This window comes from Pristis pectinata, chromosome 2 (assembly GCF_009764475.1).
Source record: "Pristis pectinata isolate sPriPec2 chromosome 2, sPriPec2.1.pri, whole genome shotgun sequence".
NCBI lineage: Eukaryota > Metazoa > Chordata > Chondrichthyes > Rhinopristiformes > Pristidae > Pristis > Pristis pectinata.
Genome location: NC_067406.1, coordinates 113,739,236 through 113,761,671, shown reverse-complemented (window position 1 = coordinate 113,761,671; position 22,436 = coordinate 113,739,236). Strand labels below are relative to the sequence as shown.

The 22,436-nt window shown below is 37.0% G+C and overlaps 1 protein-coding gene across 1 annotated transcript in view; it reads left to right on the top strand.

The window, feature by feature from the left end:
* lrba (LPS responsive beige-like anchor protein) overlaps positions 1 to 22,436 on the top strand; it is a 626,133-nt gene that overhangs the window by 523,732 nt on the left and 79,965 nt on the right. The window contains exon 47 of the mRNA XM_052010590.1: positions 17,596 to 17,763. Within this exon, the coding sequence (XP_051866550.1) occupies positions 17,596 to 17,763 (168 nt within the window). The remainder of the gene's footprint in view (positions 1 to 17,595; positions 17,764 to 22,436) is intronic.

Genomic DNA, 22,436 nt, shown 5'->3' with positions numbered 1-22,436 from the left:
TAAATACTATCAGATGTTCCAACATGAGAACCAAAGGTCCTTGTAATTTAAAATAAAGTCATTGCTTTCTGTTACAATGTAAAATTTGTTCTTCCTCACCATCTAGGTGCACTTTTAGCATACATCCAACACAGTTAAATTTAATTTGTTAATCAAATGTAAATTTTAGTTAGGAATGGAATATACCAGTAATTCAACATTCATTTAAATTGATATGAATTGGTTTTTTTTGCTGCAGAAAACTACTTAAATTTAAAAAATATCTAATTTAACTCTGCAGCAATTGTTTATGAAACCTAATCAGCAAATGTGTTGGAAATATGAAAAATATTAATTTGCCATGACATTAGTCTTTGATTTCAGTCTGGGGTGATGGTGGTCTCCCAAAGGTCACAAGTGAAATGAGCTTGGGCAGTCATAATCCAATTTTCAATGAACATAAGTTCACAGTGTAACACTGCATAAAATTTGGCATCAAGAGGTACAAGTTCAGCAATATTATTCAGCAACGCCTCGAGGATAGAGAAATATGCTGTTGTACTGCCTCTACAGTTGCAAAGCTATGGTTAAATTGTAATTGGATTTACAATAAGGAAGTTCTGGAAAACTTCTGACATACAATTGTTTGATGTTATTATTGGGTACAAGATGGACATAATATGTCTTCGGTCTTGTACACAGCGTATATACATTCTTTGATAAGTTTAGTATAATTAAATATTCACATTTATCTCAGAAAGAGATTTGCTTTATTCAGTTTGTAACAGATTACCAAATTAACTTTTAATTTCTTCTCCCCTTAAGACCAGGAATTTTTTGTTGTGAAAAATCTGTATTCCTCATTATTGCATTACATTAAAGGTAGGGATTGTGGCTTAAGAACATCAAAAAACATTGAAAATTCTCAGTGTAGAGCTCGAGGAAAATGTGCTTCCCCATCTTCCACGATAACATTAAAACCATCTCTCAATTAGAAAATATTTTTGATTCAATCACCATACTGACATTGCAAGCAACCACAAAGAGTTGCCATTCTTGTCACCATTTTTAACAAGATTAAAAATGGTGACTTTCATTTTTGGTGAGAGAAAACAATACAAATCTTAAATCTGCGAAATGGTACATTATCTGATGTTGAATTGGAATGGAGATGGATGGGTAAAAAAAAGCAATACATTACTGAAATGTTTTTATGTCCAGCATGCTCTGTAATGCAGATGATTGTAGAATTTTGTTGCCTTTGTACAGGTCAGTGACAACAGGGTTTTATTTCTGTTTAAAATCCTGCAGACTGTTACAGCTTGTAAAGTTATACAGTTTTTGTTTGGTTGTCAAAACATTTAATTATGCGATGCCTGAAGGTGTAAAGCTGTCAAATAAATCGCTTGTTAAAAGTAAACATTTAGATGATAGTATGTGTTGTGCTTTTCGTAGTTGCCCCAGTATTGCCCATTTTAAATAATAAATTCGGGTTTACATAGCAAAATGAAGGCGTTTTCCATTAAGGTTCTGCTTGTAACTCAGCAGGCAGTAGGGAGGTGTTCTTCATTAATTATACTCTATAAAATGGCTGTCTTTACAGTCTGGGTGGTTTAAATGACAATGTTCTTAATTTGCCTAATTTTCAAATTAAAATAAAGATGAGTTCATTTGTATATTAATATTAATTTTCAAGTAATGTTTTCAGTTTTTCATTCTGAGCATTGAAAACAAAGGCTTTGTACACCCGAGAATTTTATAATCTCTTGTACCAGTGCTTGTTCTTAGAAACATTTTAATTTTTTTTTTACAAAAACACTTTATTTAAATGCTGTACCAGTTTAAAGGACCAAGAAAATTACTAGATTTAATTCACGTGCACGCTCAGATCTCGGCCATTTTGAAGATGCCATTTCTTGGTTGCAGTGGCTCTGAATAAAGGCAGGATAAATCTGCTCTTTACTATCCAGTGACCCCTACTGGCACAGGTGTGAACATTGAATTAATATAGATTGCATTTCTCTGTAAAAATCCTCCATAGTTGAATAGCCTGTTAAGTTTACATGAACAATTACCACTTAAACTAGATTTTTAACCCATCCTCTCATCTACGATTTTAAGAGCAGAGAGCAGTTTTAATTATGTGGCTGTGTTTATTTAGATTTCAAAAGAATAGGTGTTTAAAATGTACATCAAAAATTATCTATTTCTCACGGTATTTCATTTTAAGATCACTTCCTTTTTGCTATCCAATTTTGCCTTTGTTCTGTGAGGAAGAAGCAGTGAGGTCGGAATTTGAGCTATTAGAGGTTTTTTTTGTATAACAAAATATCTGTCAAGAAAACATATTCTCTTAAATTCCCTTTCAGAACATGCATTCGTGTACACACTCTTTCACACATCCATGCATACAACACGTGTGCACAGATGTAATGTGTGTGTCTGTGTGTGTGTGCACAGATGTAACATAACACAACAGAAACTACTTTCCGTACTGATTGTTCATGGCAGACCATCAGCTAAACAGCCCTTGGCTTTTCTTTCCAGTTAAGTGGTTTAGAATCAGAGTTAATTACTTCAGTCATTTATTCTAATCACCCTCCTCCTATAGCTGGCCACATTCTGTCATGTGGTGGCATCATTTGAAGCCATCAACTTTTAAAACCACTGCAGGGTACTTGAGGCTCATTAGCGAGGCCTATCCATGCCTGGCTTGAGCTCTTGTCTGAGACACTACATAACTACCCAACCCCCACCCCCACCACCCCACCTATACACAGAATACCCCTGCAAACCAGCAAGAAATCTGTCTGCACTTATAGAAACTGGTTCAAATCTAAAAATAAACAATTAGTCAAAGTATTTAAGTGTAATAAAATGATTTTCTCTAAAGTGGCTATTTTATGAAAAGTTGCCACTTTCCCCTTTATTGTGATGATCTGAGATGTGAAATGTAGTTTTTGTATTCAATCAAATTTACTGAAAATACTGTCTAATTTAGAAAAGTAGTTTAACAGAAGGTGAATTCAACAGAAATAATATCAAAGCAGTCTTGCAAGTGTTCTAATTAGGCAGTAAAACATCTTCAGATGGTATTTTGTACTTGTATGGTCCAGGTATCAGCGTTACTGCTGATATTTAAAATGTACATTTATGTACACAGCAAATGAAAAAAATTGTATCAGATGACAGTTTTTCTGTTCTGCTGTTGTTTGCTTTTATGAAAAATCAGTTTTATTGTTGGTTGGGTAATTATGACTATACACAGACTGGTCAAAATCTGAATTGATCAGAATTTACTGAATTCCGCACTTTGGCCTTGACCTTATTTCTTTTATTCTCTGGCATCTTTTGCTACTCTTATGTTAACCCCTTCATTTTACACAATGTATTTCTCCTATATTTTTATTTCCTCAGTCTAATGTAAAATGCACTTTCCATTTTTCCCCTCAAGGTACTTCGATTCCCCTAATTCCCTCCTTACCTTAACATTGATCCTTTCCCTTGCTATCAATCAGCCATGACATAAGAGCTCGCCTGAATCCTGAACTGTACTGTACCTTCAGTATCACTATTCCTATCACATGCAGCAAAAGTATTTTAAAAAATCCAAAAACTCAAGCGTATAATGCACTTTTTCACAACCCAATTGTCTTTTTTCTCTTGCATTGTATTATATACTTGCTGATGTCACATGATTAATCATACTAAGATTTTGGCTGAGAAAAATACTTTTATTGAAATACTTCTGGTATTAGACTGGAACGTCTTGAGAAAGTAATAAAATGTGAATGCATATTTTCAAAGGTATAGAATGGAGTTAGAAGCTGAATATAAATGGTTTACCCAAGGAAGTTTTTAATGTGAACTTAGTTCTTTATAATGAACAACTTGTAGCCTACTCTTCTTAATTCATGTGAAGTGGACGTAGCTGGCTAGGCCAGCATTTATGATCCATCTATAATTTCCCTTGAGAATGGTAAACAACCTCTTTGAGCTACTACTTTTGTAGTGATGGCACTCATCTTGTAAAGTTCTAGGATTTTGCCCCAGCTATGATGAAAAAACAGTAAAAATTTTTCCAATGGAGTGTAACTTAGAGGAAAACTTTGATGGTGATGTTCCCATGCATCTACTGCACTTTACTCTAGGTGGTAGAGAAAGTGTATTTGGAAGACACTGTCAAGGTAACTTTGCCTTGCACATACTTTTAATTGTATCATCAGGACTTGATAAAACCACCGTATGTGTTTTATTATCTGGGGCTGCCATTGCATCCAATTTACCTCTTTTGTAAAATAGTTGTCTATAATTCAAGTATGAAAAGAAAATATTTAGTAGCTCATCACTTCTGAATGTATGGTAGGGAAATAAAATGAAATGGGTAGTATGACTAGTTTGTGACTGTAATAGACTAAATTCACAGGTAGCCATTAATGTCTAAAATTCTGGTCAGCAGTGGTGAGAGCTGAGCACAAGCTCATAAATATTCATCTTTCCTAATGTTTCTGGAAAAGTTTTAACTGGTTTGATTTTTTTTTCTAGAAATTTGCATTGGTTCTGAAAAATAATGTTTGAACTCAATATTAAATAGAGTTAAATTTTATTTTGATTTTGTAGATTAGACGACTACCTCAGACTGTTTTCAATATTATTCTTCAAAAATAATCTGACCTAAGCTCATTTAGCCTTATAAACTAAGTTTAATGGTCCTCAAATCTGATTCCTACCTGATTCCTGTCCTATTCCTGATTCCTATCAGCTATATCACCAGATTCTAATTCTAATTCTTGACCTCCCAGCAACCTCCATCTTTGAGATCTGTATTGTTCTGACCACTTTTAAACAGATAGCGATTTTAACACAATACTTGGCTTGAGGGACGATAAGGTGTAGACTCAGTTGTTCACACTATGGGTGAAGTCACATTTTGCTTGTATCACCTGTTAGCTTGGACCTGTTAGCTTGTGGTATGTATAGGTGGTGGATACCTTGTATTTGTCATAAGTGTAGGCTTGATTGTACTGTAAGAATATAAGAACATAAGAAATAGAAGCAAGAGTGGGCTTTTCAGCCCCTCATGCCTACTCAGCCACTCAATTATATAATGGCTGATTTTTTTTTACCTCGTTGTCACTTTCCTGAACTAACCCCATTTCCTTCCTTCCCTTAATAATCAAAACATTCTGCCTTGATTATAGTCTGACAGACCCTTCAGACCCCTCTTGGATAAAAAAATTCCTAAGATTCATTATGCTCTGGATGAACAAATTTCTCTAAATCCCATTTATGAATGGCCAATATATTATTTTAAATCTGTGACTTGCAGTCTAGGAGAAGCATCATCCCTGATTCTACCCTATCAAGTCCTGTAGGAATTTAACGTTCTAAGAGATCATCTCTCATTCTGTGAGAGGGTTTAGATCCAGTCTGTTTAAGCTTCCTTCATAGGTCAATGTTGCCATCTCAGGAGTTTCTCTACTGAGCCTTCATTGCCTTCCTCTATGCTTCCTTGGGCAAGGATACCAGACCTGTACAAATTATTTCACCTGCTGTCTCACCAGCACTATACCCACATCAGCTATATAGAAGTTCTTGCTGTAAAATTGCAGAGGTCTCAAATAATAAAAAGCACCTTGTAGAACCAGAACATTTTATATTGAGACCACACATTTTTCTTAAATTAATTCAGTTTGGAACTGTTTCATACTAAATAACAATGCATTGTTAGTACTTTGTGGTAAAGTCCCTTCAATGCGTAATTCACACTAATTTTTACAGACCTTTACTTGTCCTGGTGCCAGGCTTCACAGCTTGATTGAAAATTGCTGGAGACTTTATGACTGGAATAAGTCTGGAAGCTGAAGTAGTATTCTTACAATTGCAAAAAAAATCCTTATGAAGCTTGACTGGGAAGATTCAGAGATGATGCTTCTCCTGACTAGGGTACCTAGAACCTGTAAATTCTCAAACTGAATGGTTGGCCATTTCAGACAATGTAGCCACTAAGGGCCGATTGGCCTACTTCTATTACTACTTATGTTCCTGTGCTAATAACTGTAGCCAGTATTTTGGAAAGAGAGGGTACAAAGGTTTACTTAAATCAGACTATTTGGATCAAATAAATTTTGATCCTTGCCCTGTGTTGAGCACATCACTGGAAGTGCCTGTCTTGATTCATAGTATTCAAGCACTTGTATTCAAGACTATAAAGTTATAATCCATTAAGAATGTTCATATAGATTACAATTTAGATCAAGTAGTCCAAAGTTCATGATTTGTGACATTTTCAAATAATCAAAGCGTTTCAGAAAAACACAAATTCCCTAACCTCCAATCACACCTTTTGTGATTTGCTTACATGCCATTTGACTCTGGTATACTATGAAGATAATATCAAAACAAAACTTGCTTTGAAGGTATCATTGGTCTATGCAATCCCCAAGGAAATAAAGATTTGTAAGGCAGTAAAATTAGCTGGATGGTTATGACTAAAATGATGGCCAGTTTAATACTTTCCATAATTACACTTTTACTATCTTAGTCAAAGCTCTCTATAGGGTGTTTAGTATGGAGGTTGTAAGTTAACAAACAGAAGATTCATAAGTTATTTTTCTGCAGCAGAAGTGGAACTTTGAAAATAAACTTTAACCATGCGATAAAATTTGAGTTCTGTAGAATTTCTGCACCAGTGTGTACGTTGAACAGAGCATGTATTGAATTTATATTCAAAACACATTGTGATTCAGTTTTGTTTAAAATTGGGCTCATTCTTGTTTTGGTCCTGTATCTTTATACATTGATCTTGTTTTACTTGAACCATTTCATTGAGATCAGCATTTACACAGGTGTATGAGGTAAAACCTGAGTATAAATTAGGAATTACATGATATTCCAGGATCTCAAGCACTTGTGAAAATATTCTATATGTTTTCTGTACATAGAGTAAAGTGAAGCATGTATAGCTACAGCACCAATACCAAAATAAGTTAATTCCATTTTAAAGGCAGTGTACTCTGAATACTTCACAGCAGCTGTCTGGAAGTCTTTAAGCACAATGAAAACTGAGGCCCTGATCCTGTTTCAGTCCCAGCTCATTTCATTGCAAAGCTTATTATATCCAAACAAGTAGAAAGCACCATTTATTAATTCAGATATCTATTTCTGTCTCCTATTAATCCTAAAGTTTTTTAGTTTTCAATGGAAGATCCTCACAGCAGAAGCCTCTCAAAATTTTGGTCAGGCATTACTACTATAAATTATTGATCAAATGCTGTTTTTAATGTGTATGAACTTGTATATGTTTTAGAGAAATGTCAACAGAGTTTTCAAGACTGTGTAACCAACGTATCTTGTTAATTTACCCAGTACTGGAATTCAGGTGCTTTATCAAGGCTAATTTGAGTTTCAGTAAATTGAACTGACAGTGTCTGTCTGTCTCTTTGGCTTCATGGAATTGTACTTACAAGGTTTAATCATGTTCTCAACATATGAATGTCAAAGAATGAAGGACTTGCATGACACAATTATAATAATAGAATGTTCCATGTAGTGGAGTAAACTATAACCAGCATTTATGTCTTATTCTTATGACAGGTATGTTACATTTGGTTCTGCGTTTGACAATTTTTATTGGTTTTAGAAGAAATAAAAAAGAAAGTTGGAAGGACATGCATGGAAGCTAGATCAAGGCAGAGCACACTGGTATGCCAGCACTGTGACCTGCAGGATGTATATCTGTAACCATGATATCCCATGTGCTGACCAATCTTGGTTGTGCCATTAAAGTACTGAGCAGTGACAATGCAGTTGCTCAAAGGAAGGGAGAATATGGCTGCTAATGTTGATTCTTGGCTTTCAGGAGAAGCTTGTCTTCTGTTTTTCTCTTCCAAATCTGTTTACATTTTGAATTATTTTTCCCTCTACATCATTTGATGTAATTTCAAACAATACAGAGAGCACTAGATACTGAGCTATACAGTCTCAGCTGGAAATTATTCAGCAGTTCGAGGACAAGATTTCCTTTATATCATGATGAAATTACATAAACTTAGATTTGAATATTCAGCTTGCAGAACAGTATTGCAAATAGATAAAATATATTAGTGATATTGCAATAACAATAACTTAAATAATGAGCAGAGCAATGACCTGTACAATCTAGAATTGAAAGCTTTAGTTTCACTTCTAAACTGATCATGATTTGGAAGTTTATAGATATTTTAAATGAACCAAAATCTTTAATTTATTATGTCATTTTATTTCAAGCTTTGATTTTTGTTTTCCACTATACATTCATCAATGAATTTTGACCTTAATATTAAGTCTATGGTAACAAGTGTGCTTGAAAATCACAAAAAATCTGCAGATGCTGGAGTGAAAACAAGAAATGCTGGAAATTCACAGCAGGTCTGGCAGCATCTGTGAATGTAGAAACAGTTAACGTTTCAGGTCTGGGACCTTTTATCAGAACCGGGAAATGTTAATTCTGGTTTGCTTTCACAGATGCTGTGGGACCTACTGAACATTTCCAGCATTTTCTGCTTTTATTACAAATTTCAATAGAACTGATATCATTGGAAGCTCACCTGGTGCAAAGACCGTAACAGTCCTTTCACCATTGTCCTGCAAGCAGACCAACTTGGAACTGATGGGGTCCATCTGACCCCATGTTTGTATAACTTGATCTGATCAAAGACATTTGGGAAAATAGGTACTTGTGTAAAACAAAAATAATCCAGAGGCAGGACAGGGAGCCTGATAGGCTAATCTGCATTTATTTTAATGCAAGAAGCCTGACAGGTAGGGCAGATGAACCAGGGCGTAGGTAGCCACATGGGGTTGTAATATTATAGTTATTACGGAAACATGGTTGAGGGATGGGCAGGACTTCAGCTCAGTGTTCCAGGGTACAGATACTACAAGCATGATAAAGCTCAAGGAAAGAGAGGAGGGGGAGTTATGATATTGATTAAGGAGAGCAGTACTTGGGAAAGATATTTCTGGGGGAATATCCAGTGAGACTATTTGGGTAGAACTTAGAGATAAGAAGGCGTGATCACTTTAATGATATTGTACTATAACGCCCCCCCCCCCCCCCCCACCCCAATAGCCAGCTGGAATTAGAAGAGCATGTGTGTAGGGAGATCACAGGTATAGGAATAATACGGTTGTAATAGGAGGTGATTTTAACTTTCCTAATATTGACTGGACCTGCTGTAGTACTGAGGATTAGATGGGGCAGAATTTGTTAAGTGTGTCCAGGGAAGTTTTATCAAGCAATATGTTGATGGTTCTACTAAACAGAGGGCAACACTCGACCTCGTATTAAGAAATGAGGCTGGGCAAGTGGCTGAGGTGTCTGTGGGAGAGCACTTTGGGGCCAGTGACCACAGTTCTATTCGTGTTAAAATAGTTATGGGGAAAAGATAGCACTGGTCCGTAAGTTAAAGTACTAAATTCAGGCAAGGCTAATTTTGATGGCATTAGACAGGAACAGGGACATCTGGCAAATGGGAGGCTTTTAAAAGTGACATAGGAAGGATTTAGGACAAACATATTCTTGTTAGAGTGAAGGGCAAGGCTGGTAGGATTAGGGAACATTGGCTGATGAGGAATATTGAGGTTCTGGTTAGGAAAACGGAGGCATATGTCAGACATAGGCAGCTGGGATCAAGCAAATCTCTTGCAGAGTATAAGCGATACAGGTGTATACTTAAGAAGGAAATCAGGAGGTCAAAAAGGGGGCATGAGATATCCTTCACAGATAAGTTAAAGAAAAATCCTAAGAGATTCTCTAAGTATATTAAGAGCAAATGGGTACTAGGAAGAGAATAGGTCCCATTAAGGATCAGTGTGGTTGTCTATGTCCACAGGAGATGGGTGAGATCTTAAATTAATACTTATCACCTTTACTTACAATGGAATAGATCATAGAAGCTAGTGAGCTCAGGGAAGGGAACAGTGATGCCTGTTTTCTCTGGAGCATAGGAGGCTGGGGGGTGACCTTAGAGGTTTATAATATCATGAGGGGCATAGATAAGGTGGATGGTCACAGTCTTTTACCCACGGTAGAGAAGTCTAAAACTAGAGGGCATTGGTTTAAGGTGAGAGGGGAAATATTTAAAGGGGACCTGAGGGGCAAGCTTTCCACACAGAGGTTGCTGGATATATGGAATGAGCTGCCAGAAGAAGTAGTAGAGGCGGGTACAATTATAACGTTCAAAAGACTTTTGTTAAGGTTCATTAATAAGAAGGGTGTAGGAGGATATGGGGCAAATGCAGGCACATGGGACCAACTCAGGTAGGCATCTTGGTCAGCATGGACAAGTTGGGCTAAAGGGCCAATTTCTGTGCTGTGCTATGGCTCCAAATGGTGCTGGTAGAGAGTAGCAAGCATTTCCCGTCACACCAGCTGAGCATGCAAAGAAGTTGCCCCAGTTACATAAAATATTGATGTGTATTTGGCCACAAGGCAAGTGAGAAAGTACCAAGTATCCTGTATGTCCAGTCACTATAAAATGCCATTATGAGCAAGGGGGTTGGAGAGTAGGAGGATTAGGGAGGGGGGAGGGGAGTAGGGGCCAATAAAGAAAAGGTGGGAGTGGGGGCAGTGAGAGAGAGAAGAAAGCAGAGGAGCAAGAGTGAGGAGGAAGGGGGTGAGAAAGAGAGAGGAAGAACGTGTGTGGAGTTGTGGGGGAAGGTGGAAGAATAGAAATAGATCAGGATTCAAATCTGAAGAAAACATTTTCGTTCACATTGACCTACAGCCTTAATAAGGCTCTGAAACTGGAACCATTCCATTTCTGTCAGTACTCCTGACTCTTCTCCCTGGGCCTTTGGCCTCGAGCTTCCTGTCCTCTTGGAATATTTCATCCATGACATCTATTGTGAATGCATAAGATGTGACTTCACTATTTGATAATGGGTCACCCACTCACAAATAGATTCAAGCATGTTATTGTCCAGAATCAAATGCACAAATGTAAGTGGAGGAACAAATTTTTGTAAAAGATGTAACAAGTCTTTTACATTTTTTACTTGGATTATACTGATTTCTAACATATTAACCTAAATTTTGCAGTAAGCAGCAAAAGGATTTCTTTTCTCCATTTACCTTGTGTGCAGATGCCCACAGACTTCTTGCAGATTGATTGTCTGATGGAGGTACAGAGACAGGGAGGGGCAAGCCCATAAAGGGATTTGAACATGATGAACATTTTAAATTACATCTGTTAAAGGTTATCAAGGCAAAACATTTTACGCTGGAAAATTCAGAAATATAGGAATTCTGTTATTGTTTAGCAATGCAAATAAATCTGCAGTTAACTTGTGATTAATTTTTTTTAATTGTTTGATTAATCACAATTTATTTCCTTAAATGTCCAACAAACCTAAGCTTAATCTTTGGAATTTTCTACCCCGGGGAGCTGTGGAGAGCTCAGTTACTGAGTATGTTTAAACCTTTTACTAGGGAAAATCAAATGATTTGGGAATCAGGTTTTAAAAAAAAGTCATTTCAAGGTACAGGATCTTATTGACTGGCAGAGCAGACCACATGACCACGTAGTCTAGTCCTGCTTCTGGTGTACTTGTGATTCTTCATTCTGGTTGTAAACCCTCCATTCTCCAGGACCTGTGTGAAGATCAGATTCACAACTCCCCTTTCAGAGGGTAGCTTATTTAAAGATAATTAATCACAATGTCTGGAGGCAACTATATGCAGGGTAAATACAGATATTCCTTGATTTATGAATAATAGATTTATGAATTTTCAGCTTCATACCATTTACACTTTGGGGTATGTATCTTCAGATCTACTTCTTGCTGTAATGAATGTTGTGCCACATTCCACTGGTAAGAATATACTGTACTAAAATACCCATAACGTTGATCTGCCTTTTTGCTTTGCATAAATCGAGGAATGAAAGCCAAGACAGGTGTTCACTGCAAAATCAAGGTTAATATGTGAAACAGTCATCTGAATGAACCAAGTTGAAAATGTAACATAATAATTACATTTTTTAGAAAGCATTTTTGCACCTCTTCTTGCTATTGTGTGTATATAGTTTTATTATTCCATCAAAAATGCAGTTGGCACAAATCTCTGTTAAAGATGATACCAGTTCATGCACTGTTTATTGTAAAACAAGAAAAAATAACGGCAATGGTAATTTTATCTGATCACTTAGAAAGAAAGCAAATAAGCTTGCCCCTGCCTGGAGTGATGATCGATGTACTTAGGCAGATTACTTAATTTGCATGTTCTACTTTATTGTTTTATTTCTACTCATTTTGCTGTTTCATTACCCATAATAAATCTACCAGTGCAAACATCAAGACAATTCTTTTAAGCTTATATATGTAGCTATAACTGAATTTTTAATGATGTAATTTTATTTCCAGAGATTCACTTGTCATTTAATATAGTCCATTGCACCATTATCATTGTTGTAAGGATCACGTTTGCAAATTATCTGTTACTATCAAGGAATGGTGGTGGTTCTAGTTTATATGTGAACATAAATAAAATTCTGTCCAAAGCATATGTCTAGAAGAATCACTGGAACACATTTCCATATGGTCAGTCTTTGCTCTGGCATGATGTACTATCTGATAATTCATTATGGGGAAAGGTTTACAATTCACCAGTCTCATTGTAACAAGAAGAAAATGTCATCCCATCCACAAAACATTTACAAGCCCTTCTTCTTTCTTGATTGAAAGTTCTAATTAAGTGGATACAGAAAATTAACTGAAATTAGCTGTCAGAAAGTCACATTTAAATGAATGATGAGCTGCTCCAGCAGTAAACATTTAAATGATATAAATTGCCATTTAAGTGTATGGTTTAATGTTTGTCATGCTTTAATGTGACATGAGACTGCAGTGGCAATCAAACAGCTTGCCTTGATATGAACATATTGAAGGAATTTTGTCTCTGTATGACTTTGTATTGTACTATCTAGTTGTGTTCCACTTTTTTTCAAAAATATGCTCACTCTAATGAACCAGTACAGAATTGTGGTAATATTTATTAAAGATTGGTTATGTTATTTTTAAGTGCTTACTAAATTATAAATGTATTGCATTCTTCTCTATTGTGTTGCTCCACATCAGTTTTTAATATTACAAACACAACTTCTTACATACTATTAGAAATGAAAAATATTTAGGCTGATACCAATTCAACAATCGGAGGCTAAAAAAACATAAACCTCTTGCAATTTTTAAGTTGTTATTTTATGACTTACTGGGTAGAAAATTCCAAGCGAGTATTCTGGCTACTTTTTGGGTTTTAATTCTTTTATGTGAAGTTGTCATTTAAGGGCCATTGATGGATTAATTTTTGATTAAAGGTAAGATAAAACTCCATGTAGCATAAGGCCAGATTTTGGTAGTAATTGCTGACAAACCTACCGATTTAAATGAAAGCAAATCTGGGATTTTTTGCAGTTATAGTCAAATATGGAAATCTTGAATTTACTGAAAGATTGAGAACACATTTACATTGGAAATCTTGTGTCAGGTTCAACCTAGCTGAGGATCCGTGACCATTATTGTTGTCAGTGGGGATTGTAGGATTGAGAATAATAAAACAAGGGGGATGTTAAATTCCTCTTTAAAATTATTTCTGTTTAGTTTAGTGTTTTAATTATTTATGTGCTTTGGTTTTCAATAAATTTATTTTTAAAAATTTTAATTTTTTGAAATGTTATTATTCATTTAATGTTTAATAGTTTTTAATTATTTCTGGATGTTAGCTATACTTATAGCTTTCATAACTAACAAAGCTGGGAGTCAAGCTGTATATGACCTGGAGGGGATCTTGTATGGGGTGGTGTTCTTATACCCTCTTGAGAGTACAGGTCTCTTTGGAGAAGATGGTGCAATAGCCTAGGCAAGCAATTTCAATGCATTTTTTAAATGGTACATGCTGCAGCCATGGGCTGCTGATCAAGTGGGCTGCCTTGTCCTGGATTGTGTGCGATTTCTCGACATGTTGGATAGTCCAGTATGCTCCTGACTTGCTCCTTGTACATAATATAAGGCGTTTGGGGTGCCAAGAGGTGTGTTACTTATCACAGAATACCCAGCAAGATCAGGCAAGATACAAGAACCTCTAATCAAGTGATTGTGTGCAATACAGCAGCATACATTTAAAAACAATTTGATTCCGAGTAGAACTGATTACCTGAAATTACTGTTGACTGGTTGAGAATCTGGGATCTGATAAAGTAAATGTGCATGGGGTGCAAATGCATGGAGTGCAAATGCATGGAGTGCAGCTTTTACTGATCATAAAGAACTGCATTTAGGTGAACAAGGGAGAGGTGCTACTTGTTTAGTTCATCAGTAATTTAAATTGTGCTGTCAAGGTAAGAAAATTAAGGACAGGATACAGTATATACAGCAATTAAGTAGGAAAGCAAACAACATTGATGGGGCGAGGCAAAGATGAGAAAGTTTTTTTTCTGTCAGAGCATTGAGAGTCTTTGGAGCTCTCTTCCTCAAGGGCAAGTGGCAACAGTCTTTGAATATTTTTAAGGTCAAAGTAGGTAGGTACTTGACAGGCAAGAAAATGGAAGGTTACTGGGGTGGATGTGCATGTAGAGTTGAGGTTACATTCAGATCAGCCACGATTTAACTAAATAGAGTAGGCTTGAGGAGCCGAGTGGCCTACTCAAGCTATTAGTTCATATGCTGGTTCAGTCAGCATAACAAATTAATAATAAATGTATCTAAAAAGAAAATGGAGAAGAAATGTCAGGTTTCATAGGTCATAGACAACCAGCTGTGATCTATTACCTTCTGCCAAGTGGTAACTTCAGGACACACCATGTTTCCTCTGTTAGGAAATGCCTCTAATTTATTGAGTATATGCTCAGAATTTCTGAGAATGTATATTTAAGGAGGTGGCTACTTGCAGACAAATAGGATTCAGGGTAGCAAAGGGGTGGGCGAAATGGGCAGGGAATGCAGGAGTCTTCAAGGTGTTTAGCATGCTCAAGCTGCATCATGGAATAAAGGAATACACAAGGAAATATCAAAGCATAGAGATGCAGTGGTCTTAGGAGATTCCCTGGGTAGACATTTCTACAACTGTGAACACAGATTATGCCTTGTGTGTACCTCATTGGTTCCAAAGTAAAGGCCACCACTGAGTGAATGCATAATATTCTCCAGGAGTGGGGAAATTAGAAAGGCTGGGAACTAGCAATGGTGGTACACATTGGTACAAACAGGCAGAAAAAAGGATAAGATCATGCAGAGAGATTATAAGGAATCAGAAAAGAATTCAAGAATCAGGACCTCAGAGGTAGTAATTTCTGGACTACTTCCTTTTCCATATGTTGGTATGCTTAGTAATTGGAGAACATTACAGATGAATGCATAGTTGGAGGGAGGGTTTTAAATCCCCAGGGCATTAGGCCAGGCTCTGTGAGAGGTGGGACCTGTACAAGTAGGGCATGTTGCACATCAGTGGAGTTGCTGGGGCAGGGGAGAAGGCAGGGGTTGGTTGAAGGAGGATTAAAATTAATATAGCAGGTGTTGGGCACCAGGATGTAGCTATAAGACATAGGAGCAGAATAGGCCATTCGGCCCATCGAGTGCTCCGCCATTCAATCATGGCTGATTTTTTTTCAATCCCATTCTCCTGCCTTCTCCTCATAACCCTTAACCCCATTACCAATCAAGAACGTATCAATCTCTGCCTTAAATGCACCCAGTGACTTGGCCTCCACCGCCCTTTTTGGCAAAGAATTCCACAGATTAACCATCTTCTGGCAGAAGAAATTCTTCCGTTGTAGCATTGAAAATGGAAAAACAAAACCATAAAGGTTTGGGAGAGAGATAGCATAGTGCAAGAAATGGCATGGGGTTTAGATAAGGCTGCAGTAAGAGAAAGTGCATAAAGGTCTAAGAAAGGTTTCCGGTGCATATGCATAAATGCATAGTGTATTAAACAAAATTGCAGAGTTGTGGGTATGAATAGCCATGCAGTATTATATGGTGGTAGTAATGGAGATTTGCCCAAAAAAAGAGCAATAATGGTAATTAATTATTCTTGTAAAATGTTTGGGAAAGATAGGGCGAGAAGAAAGAGGATGGAGGAGTGGTGGCATGATTGATTAAGGAGAATAGGCTGGATCATCTGATCCACCAACTGGCAGTTATTGGAGTAATGCCAGTACTTTCCTTCATTTCCAGATGGAAAGTGGCTGGGTCAGCAGAATAGCCTCCTGAACACCTCACCATCTTAGCACCCATTCTCCAAGGTTTGTCCCTCACTGTGTCACCCAGAGTTTGGATCTCTCTGCCTTTTCACTGTGAGATGGGCCCCATCATTCAATGGTCTAACTGCACTGAGATCTGGCACAACTGGACTGCTGAGTGGCAGGTGGCCTCTTGCTGAGTGAGACCCCAGCCATTCCCAGAGTCTCTGGCTCAATCTAGGACTAGAAAAGCTAGGTTGTTCTCCTTGGATAAGATGTTGAGAGGGGATCAGCTATATGTATTTGAAGTCATGAAAGAACTAGACAGTAGATGGGCAGAAACAGTTCACATTGGCAGAAGTTTCAAGAACCAGAGGATATGGAATGAAATTGATTGGCAAAAGAACCATGTGTGACATGAGAAAAATTTGGAATCTGGAATGCACTGCCAAAAGCAGAGGGGGCAAATTCAATTGTGGTGTTCAAAAAGGAACTGGATAAGTATTGAAAGGAAATGATTTTGTATGGTTGGGAGACTGAGCAGGGGTATACCTTGTTCATAAAAACAATGCACTAGTGTATACTTAAAATAGCAAGTAACCAAAGTGTATGATAGCTAAATTGTAAACTAACATAAAATTCTTCAAAAACAGGCTGCAAACTTTGTGGACTTATGTGCATGACATTGTTCAAATTTTATGAAAATAGTTAATAATTCTGTAAATGACCTGATGTCACTATTCATGTAATGCAAGTTTACTAATTAGACTACTGGCCTATTTTGCTGCCATGGTTTCTTTTGTCCATGACAGAAATACACTTTTATCAGTTGGGGCATTTTGCCATTCCTGTACATACCGTGACCATCTCCAAGGCCATGATTAGTGTTACTTACTGGGACTCTGTGGTGCTGGTATTCACCATGCAGTCAGTGGAACTCTTCCCAAATGACTGCACTTGATAACGTAGCAAAAAGTTCTAAAACTATCCAAATCCATATTTAATTTTCAAGGTTAAGCAGCTTCTTAATTCTTACTCAAAACATTTACTTCATGATAGAAATGTGGCAGCTGAACCTTTGGCTCCCCTACAGTTTAGTTTTGTTTCCTTGTATGACTGAATCAGGACTGAAATGACTGGGATAATAAAAGTTCAAAGAGTTGAAGTAACAGGTTGCTGCCTCCATTTATTTTGTCCTTTGTACTTGAGGAATCGGCAATAACTGCCGAAAAGGCCAGGACAATGCATGTTCAAGTTTATAAACTCTTGCTTAATGGACTGTCTAGTTAGTTGATTATCCAAATGTATCTCGGCCTAGGAGTGGATTATATAAAATGAATCCTTAGTAAACTGAATAAAATGTCTGGCACTGATGTTCCTCTTCTTTTGTGGTTTACAGGCTCTGGAGAGTGAGTTTGTTTCCTGCCAACTTCACCAGTGGATTGATCTGATTTTTGGATATAAACAGCAAGGGCCTGAGGCTGTCCGGTCTCTCAATGTCTTCTATTACCTGACCTATGAAGGAGCTGTCAACCTGAATTCCTTCAGTGACCCAGTGCTAAGAGAGGTAAATGAGTGGCAAAAGGTGATGACATAATGCTGCATTGAAGGAACCAGCAAAGCTTTTTGCTGGAATCGTGGGAAACAAGCAAAAGTATAAGACATAAGAAGTTAGATCTTGGGTCACTGGCATAATTGACACATGTCTTTGCTTTCCTAAATTATTTTCAGTAGCCTATTGGGCACAGGGCAGGGTTATTTGTTCCAAATTACCAATTCCTATCAAAGTTAAAATATTTTCTTGGTAGGTTATATATTGTAAAAGCTTCAAAAATAGTATTAGAGCCAGCACCAGAAGATTTATTATCTATTTCTGCCAAGTTGCTGTACATAAACTGGTACTTCTGATGTACCTTAACTGTCCACAGAGACTTCATGATGCATGACAGCTACACCATTACATACCAGGTTTCAGCATAGTAAGAGAGAGGGAACTTTTTAATCATTCAGTCCTTCAAATGTTTTTTCCAAATGCAGCTATATATCTTTGATAATTGAAACCATATTAGAGACAGAAAAAAATCTCAATGCACAGCAGCCAGGCACTGGTTTGTATGCACTTAAGCAGTGTGTAGCTGACTTGCCAGAAGTTCTAAAAAGTCATTAGTGCATTTGCCTTAAGTGAAACTTCCAAAGCACTTTTAAGCTGCATTTGTGTATATAATGTCATTTCAGCTGTAAAACACTACATGTGGTAGTTACTTTAACAATCTTTGTAACAGTTCAGCATCTGTGACTGTTGTACTCCAACACATTATTAAAGAGCTTATCTGGGTTTTTGAAACGCGTAAGGAGAAGGTTTAAGTAGCTTGTATCCCTTTTAAAAGTAGTAACACTATTTGTTTTTATTCTCTCTGTTGCTCTTTTTTTTGGATAGTAAATATTGCTAGCCCCTGAGAGAAAATTGGCTTAGACAAGTGAGGGAAATGTTAAAGGTCCCTCTAACAACATACACTTCCACTAAACTATTTTAAGTTATCTATCTAAGGGGAAAATTTCGCTGAGACCCTTTCAGATCATTATTTATGTATATATCTGGAAAATTGTTTTCCTTTGCAAGCATGAGTACCTTGAATGTTCTGCCCTCATTTTAAGTACAAATCCTCCCCAGATTACGGCAGGGTTCCACTCTTGCGAACTGTTCGTAACCTGGATAGCTTGCAAGTTGGAAATGCAGCCACGAACCAAGATCCCCTATGGCAGAAGATGCCTCCAGCCCTGCAACAGCCAGCATATCTATCCCGCTGGTCTCCCAAATGCTCATTCTTTATGTATGGGCTGTATGTAAGTCAGGCGTCCTTAAGCCGGGAAGCATCTGTACAGATAGTACTGGAATGGTAAGGGATAGTGGAGAAACCTATTCTGATCTTCCATTATAGGTTTTATTGTTTCTTTAAGTGTTTGGTGACCATGTGACATTTGGCCCTTGGATTCATTTGGAAAACAGATCCAGCAGGTGAAAAGAAGTGTATTTTTTTTTGTACCTTACCCACAATGCTCTGGGCTGGCTATATTACATTGTTATTTTCATTGTTGACTTTTTCCCCATAGTATTCTAATTTGCACGTATGATGGGCCATAGAAAAGGAACAAAATTATAGGCAACATTCATGTTTGAGTTAATAGTATCTAACCCCAAGTTTCACAAGGGTATGTTCCAGAAAATTGCAATGTATGTTGAAACCATGTAATTCAAAACATTAAATTCATGGAAAATAAGGAGACCATTATACAAAGATCTGATAACTTTATTTCATAACAAAGTGATACTTAAATGCAAAAAATGGAGTTAAAGCCTGATTAAGACCTCACTCATCATAGATGCTACCTGACCCGCTGAATTCCTCCAGCATCTTGTATGTTGCTCCAGATTCCAGCATCTGCAGTCTCTTGTGTCTCTCTTTATTAATACCTCAACTGTGGTTGTTGGCTATTAAGGTTACCAAAGGGAAATCTCTAGGCTGGGAGAAGTGTGCAACCAGAGGTAGGGAGTCAACAGCTTCCAATCACACCCAACAGTTGGTAATGAATGACACTGTAAAATCAGGTGGGATGTCAATACATTGGAGTAAGTACTGTCAGTTCCCTGCAATACCTTTACTCACTGTACAATCAGAACTTGCATTTATATTGTGCCTTTCAACTAATTTGGTACTTTGTAAGAGAAACAATTGGTGTAATATAATTGGCTGTTAAATTATACATAGCAAGTTCCACTAGTAACAATGATATAAATTACTAGATGGTCTCTTGAAATGGTGTTGGTTGTTGAATAAATCAAAAGCAGAAATGTTGGAAGAACTCAGCCAGTCAAGCAGCATGTATAGAAAGAGAATTTTAGTTCTGATGAAGGGTATTTGACCTGAAACATCAAGTGGTTTCTCTTTCCATTGATGCTGTTTGACTGGCTGAGTTCTTCCAGCATTTCTGTTTTTAATTCAGATTACAGCATCTGCAGTTTTGTTTGTTTTCTGTTGGGGAATGAATGTTGGCCATGTTAATGGAAGAGAATATGAAAACATCTGTTCAGCAACTGGTTTAAAAATCTCTAGATTTTGAATAACATTTTAAAGTAGCATTGCCCTCTATATGAGCAATTACATTCAAGATGTGTTATAGTTTCAAAACTGCTTTAATGCCATAACACTGGCTGATCTGCATTTCAAGTCCATTTTCCAGATTTTGTTTCACATCCCTTGATACAATTCCCAAACAATATATTCTCATTCTCTCTCTCTCTCTCCTCTCTCTCTCCTCTCTCTCTCCTCTCTCTCTCCTCTCTCTCTCCTCTCTCCCTCCTCTCTCTCTCCTCTCTCTCTCCTCTCTCTCTTTCTGTGTCAATCATGAAAGCTTAATTTGTCATGTACAGAAGGGCTGATGCATTTATGAATGTATTATTGTCGTATAACATGAGCTGAGGTTTAGCTCTGCCACCATTTTTATTTCATTGGAGATATAATTTCTTCAGTGTCAAACATTATACTGGAATTTCACATTAATCTGGATGGCAACTGATGCATGATAACTAGCAGTTAACCCAACTATTCCTAACTTTAGAAGTACTTTTGTTTTCAAATAGTTTCTTAAGTAGCCCAGCTTAGTGTATTCCTGGTAAAACTGGAATTGGGAAAATATGTACTGTAAGAAGTGTAGGGCCCTCCTGACAGAGTAATAATGACCTCCCTGCTATATCCTTGTTTTTCCAGTGGGTGCCTCATTAACAAAAAGGCTGTATGAAGCCTTCTTTATGAAATGTCATTCACCCTAAATGCTGTCATCTTGAAGAAAAAAAAGCTTTTACTGACATCAGTTAGTTAATTGTATTTTGTTGTCTACATGTCGTTTGACAGCTTATATTTTTGAACATGAAACTATATTATGAAGATTTCAGGTCTGAATAAGTGTTTAATATAATTTCTAGCTTCCTTATGCAAACCATTTTTTACTTAAAGTGGATGCATATTTTGTATTTGAATTAGCAAATGATATAAATTATATCCTTCAGTATTTTCTTGGTTTGCTTGTATTGAAACATTGATTACAATTACTGGGTATTGATCTAATCATTTCATGGCAAACAGCCCAAGGCATCTTGTATTTCATCCTTAATCATGCCCTTAACTATTGCCTTGCAGTCATATACCTTGGAACAATTTACTGCATTAAAGGCTGTGGGCCAAATTGAGCTGGATTTGGCTTGTTGCCAATGCTCCCCACGTGCCCCCATTGAACCTGGACTAAGAGTGGAAGGCTGAACAAGCTGACCCCTCACATCAAGTAGGCTCAGGCGGCATACTTCTGTGGTCCTGCTCCTGAAACAACTGTCAATAGGAGCAAAGCTGGTGGTGAAGCCTCACTGCTTGTGAGGATTTGTAGCAGTTTTAATGTTTCTGCAATTAAGGTTGCATTAAATAATTAAACATAATTATTTGAGAAAATTAATAATAATTAAGATATATTAACACAAGAGAATAATATGAACTATTAAAGTTAGAATGTGTAAAACTTAATTAAATTTACTTATCTTACTTTCCTTTTCCCTAATCTACTGGCTGATGATCCCCATTTCTCATCAATGGAGTAAAAACTCCTACACCAAATCTTCTAGCTATAAGTTGAAAGGGGTGGATTGTCTAGTGCAATGCTGGGAATTCTAGACTGATTGGGCTTTGCTGCAGGACTGACATTGTCAACCATTAACCATAGTCAGCACAACACAGCCCATTGTATAATTGCAAGTTACAGTCAAAGTTCTGAAAAGCAAAAAAAAAGTATAGATGATGAAAATCTGTAATAAATACAGAAAATGCTGGAGACACTCAGCAGTTTGGGCAGCATAGGTGGAAAGAGGCACAGAGTAGATATTTCGAGTCAATGACCTTTTCCCATCTCCTGCTTGATCCACTTTGTGTTTTTATTGTGGTAAAAGCTCTTTTGCCCAGCAGGTACCAGACTTGACAAGTGCTGGTTAACCTGATGTGGCACTACCCTGAAGTGCCAGTTACTGGAGCATGCTAGTGAGTGAAGTATTGTATAATTAAGCTTTTACTGCATTATCATTACCTGAAAGTTTAGGAATTTTCTTGATCATACTTTGACAGCTAGATTGAATAGTTCCAAAATCGGGTGGAGGGATTGCAATGCATAATCAGCCTGTGTCTGTTGATTACAAAACATGCA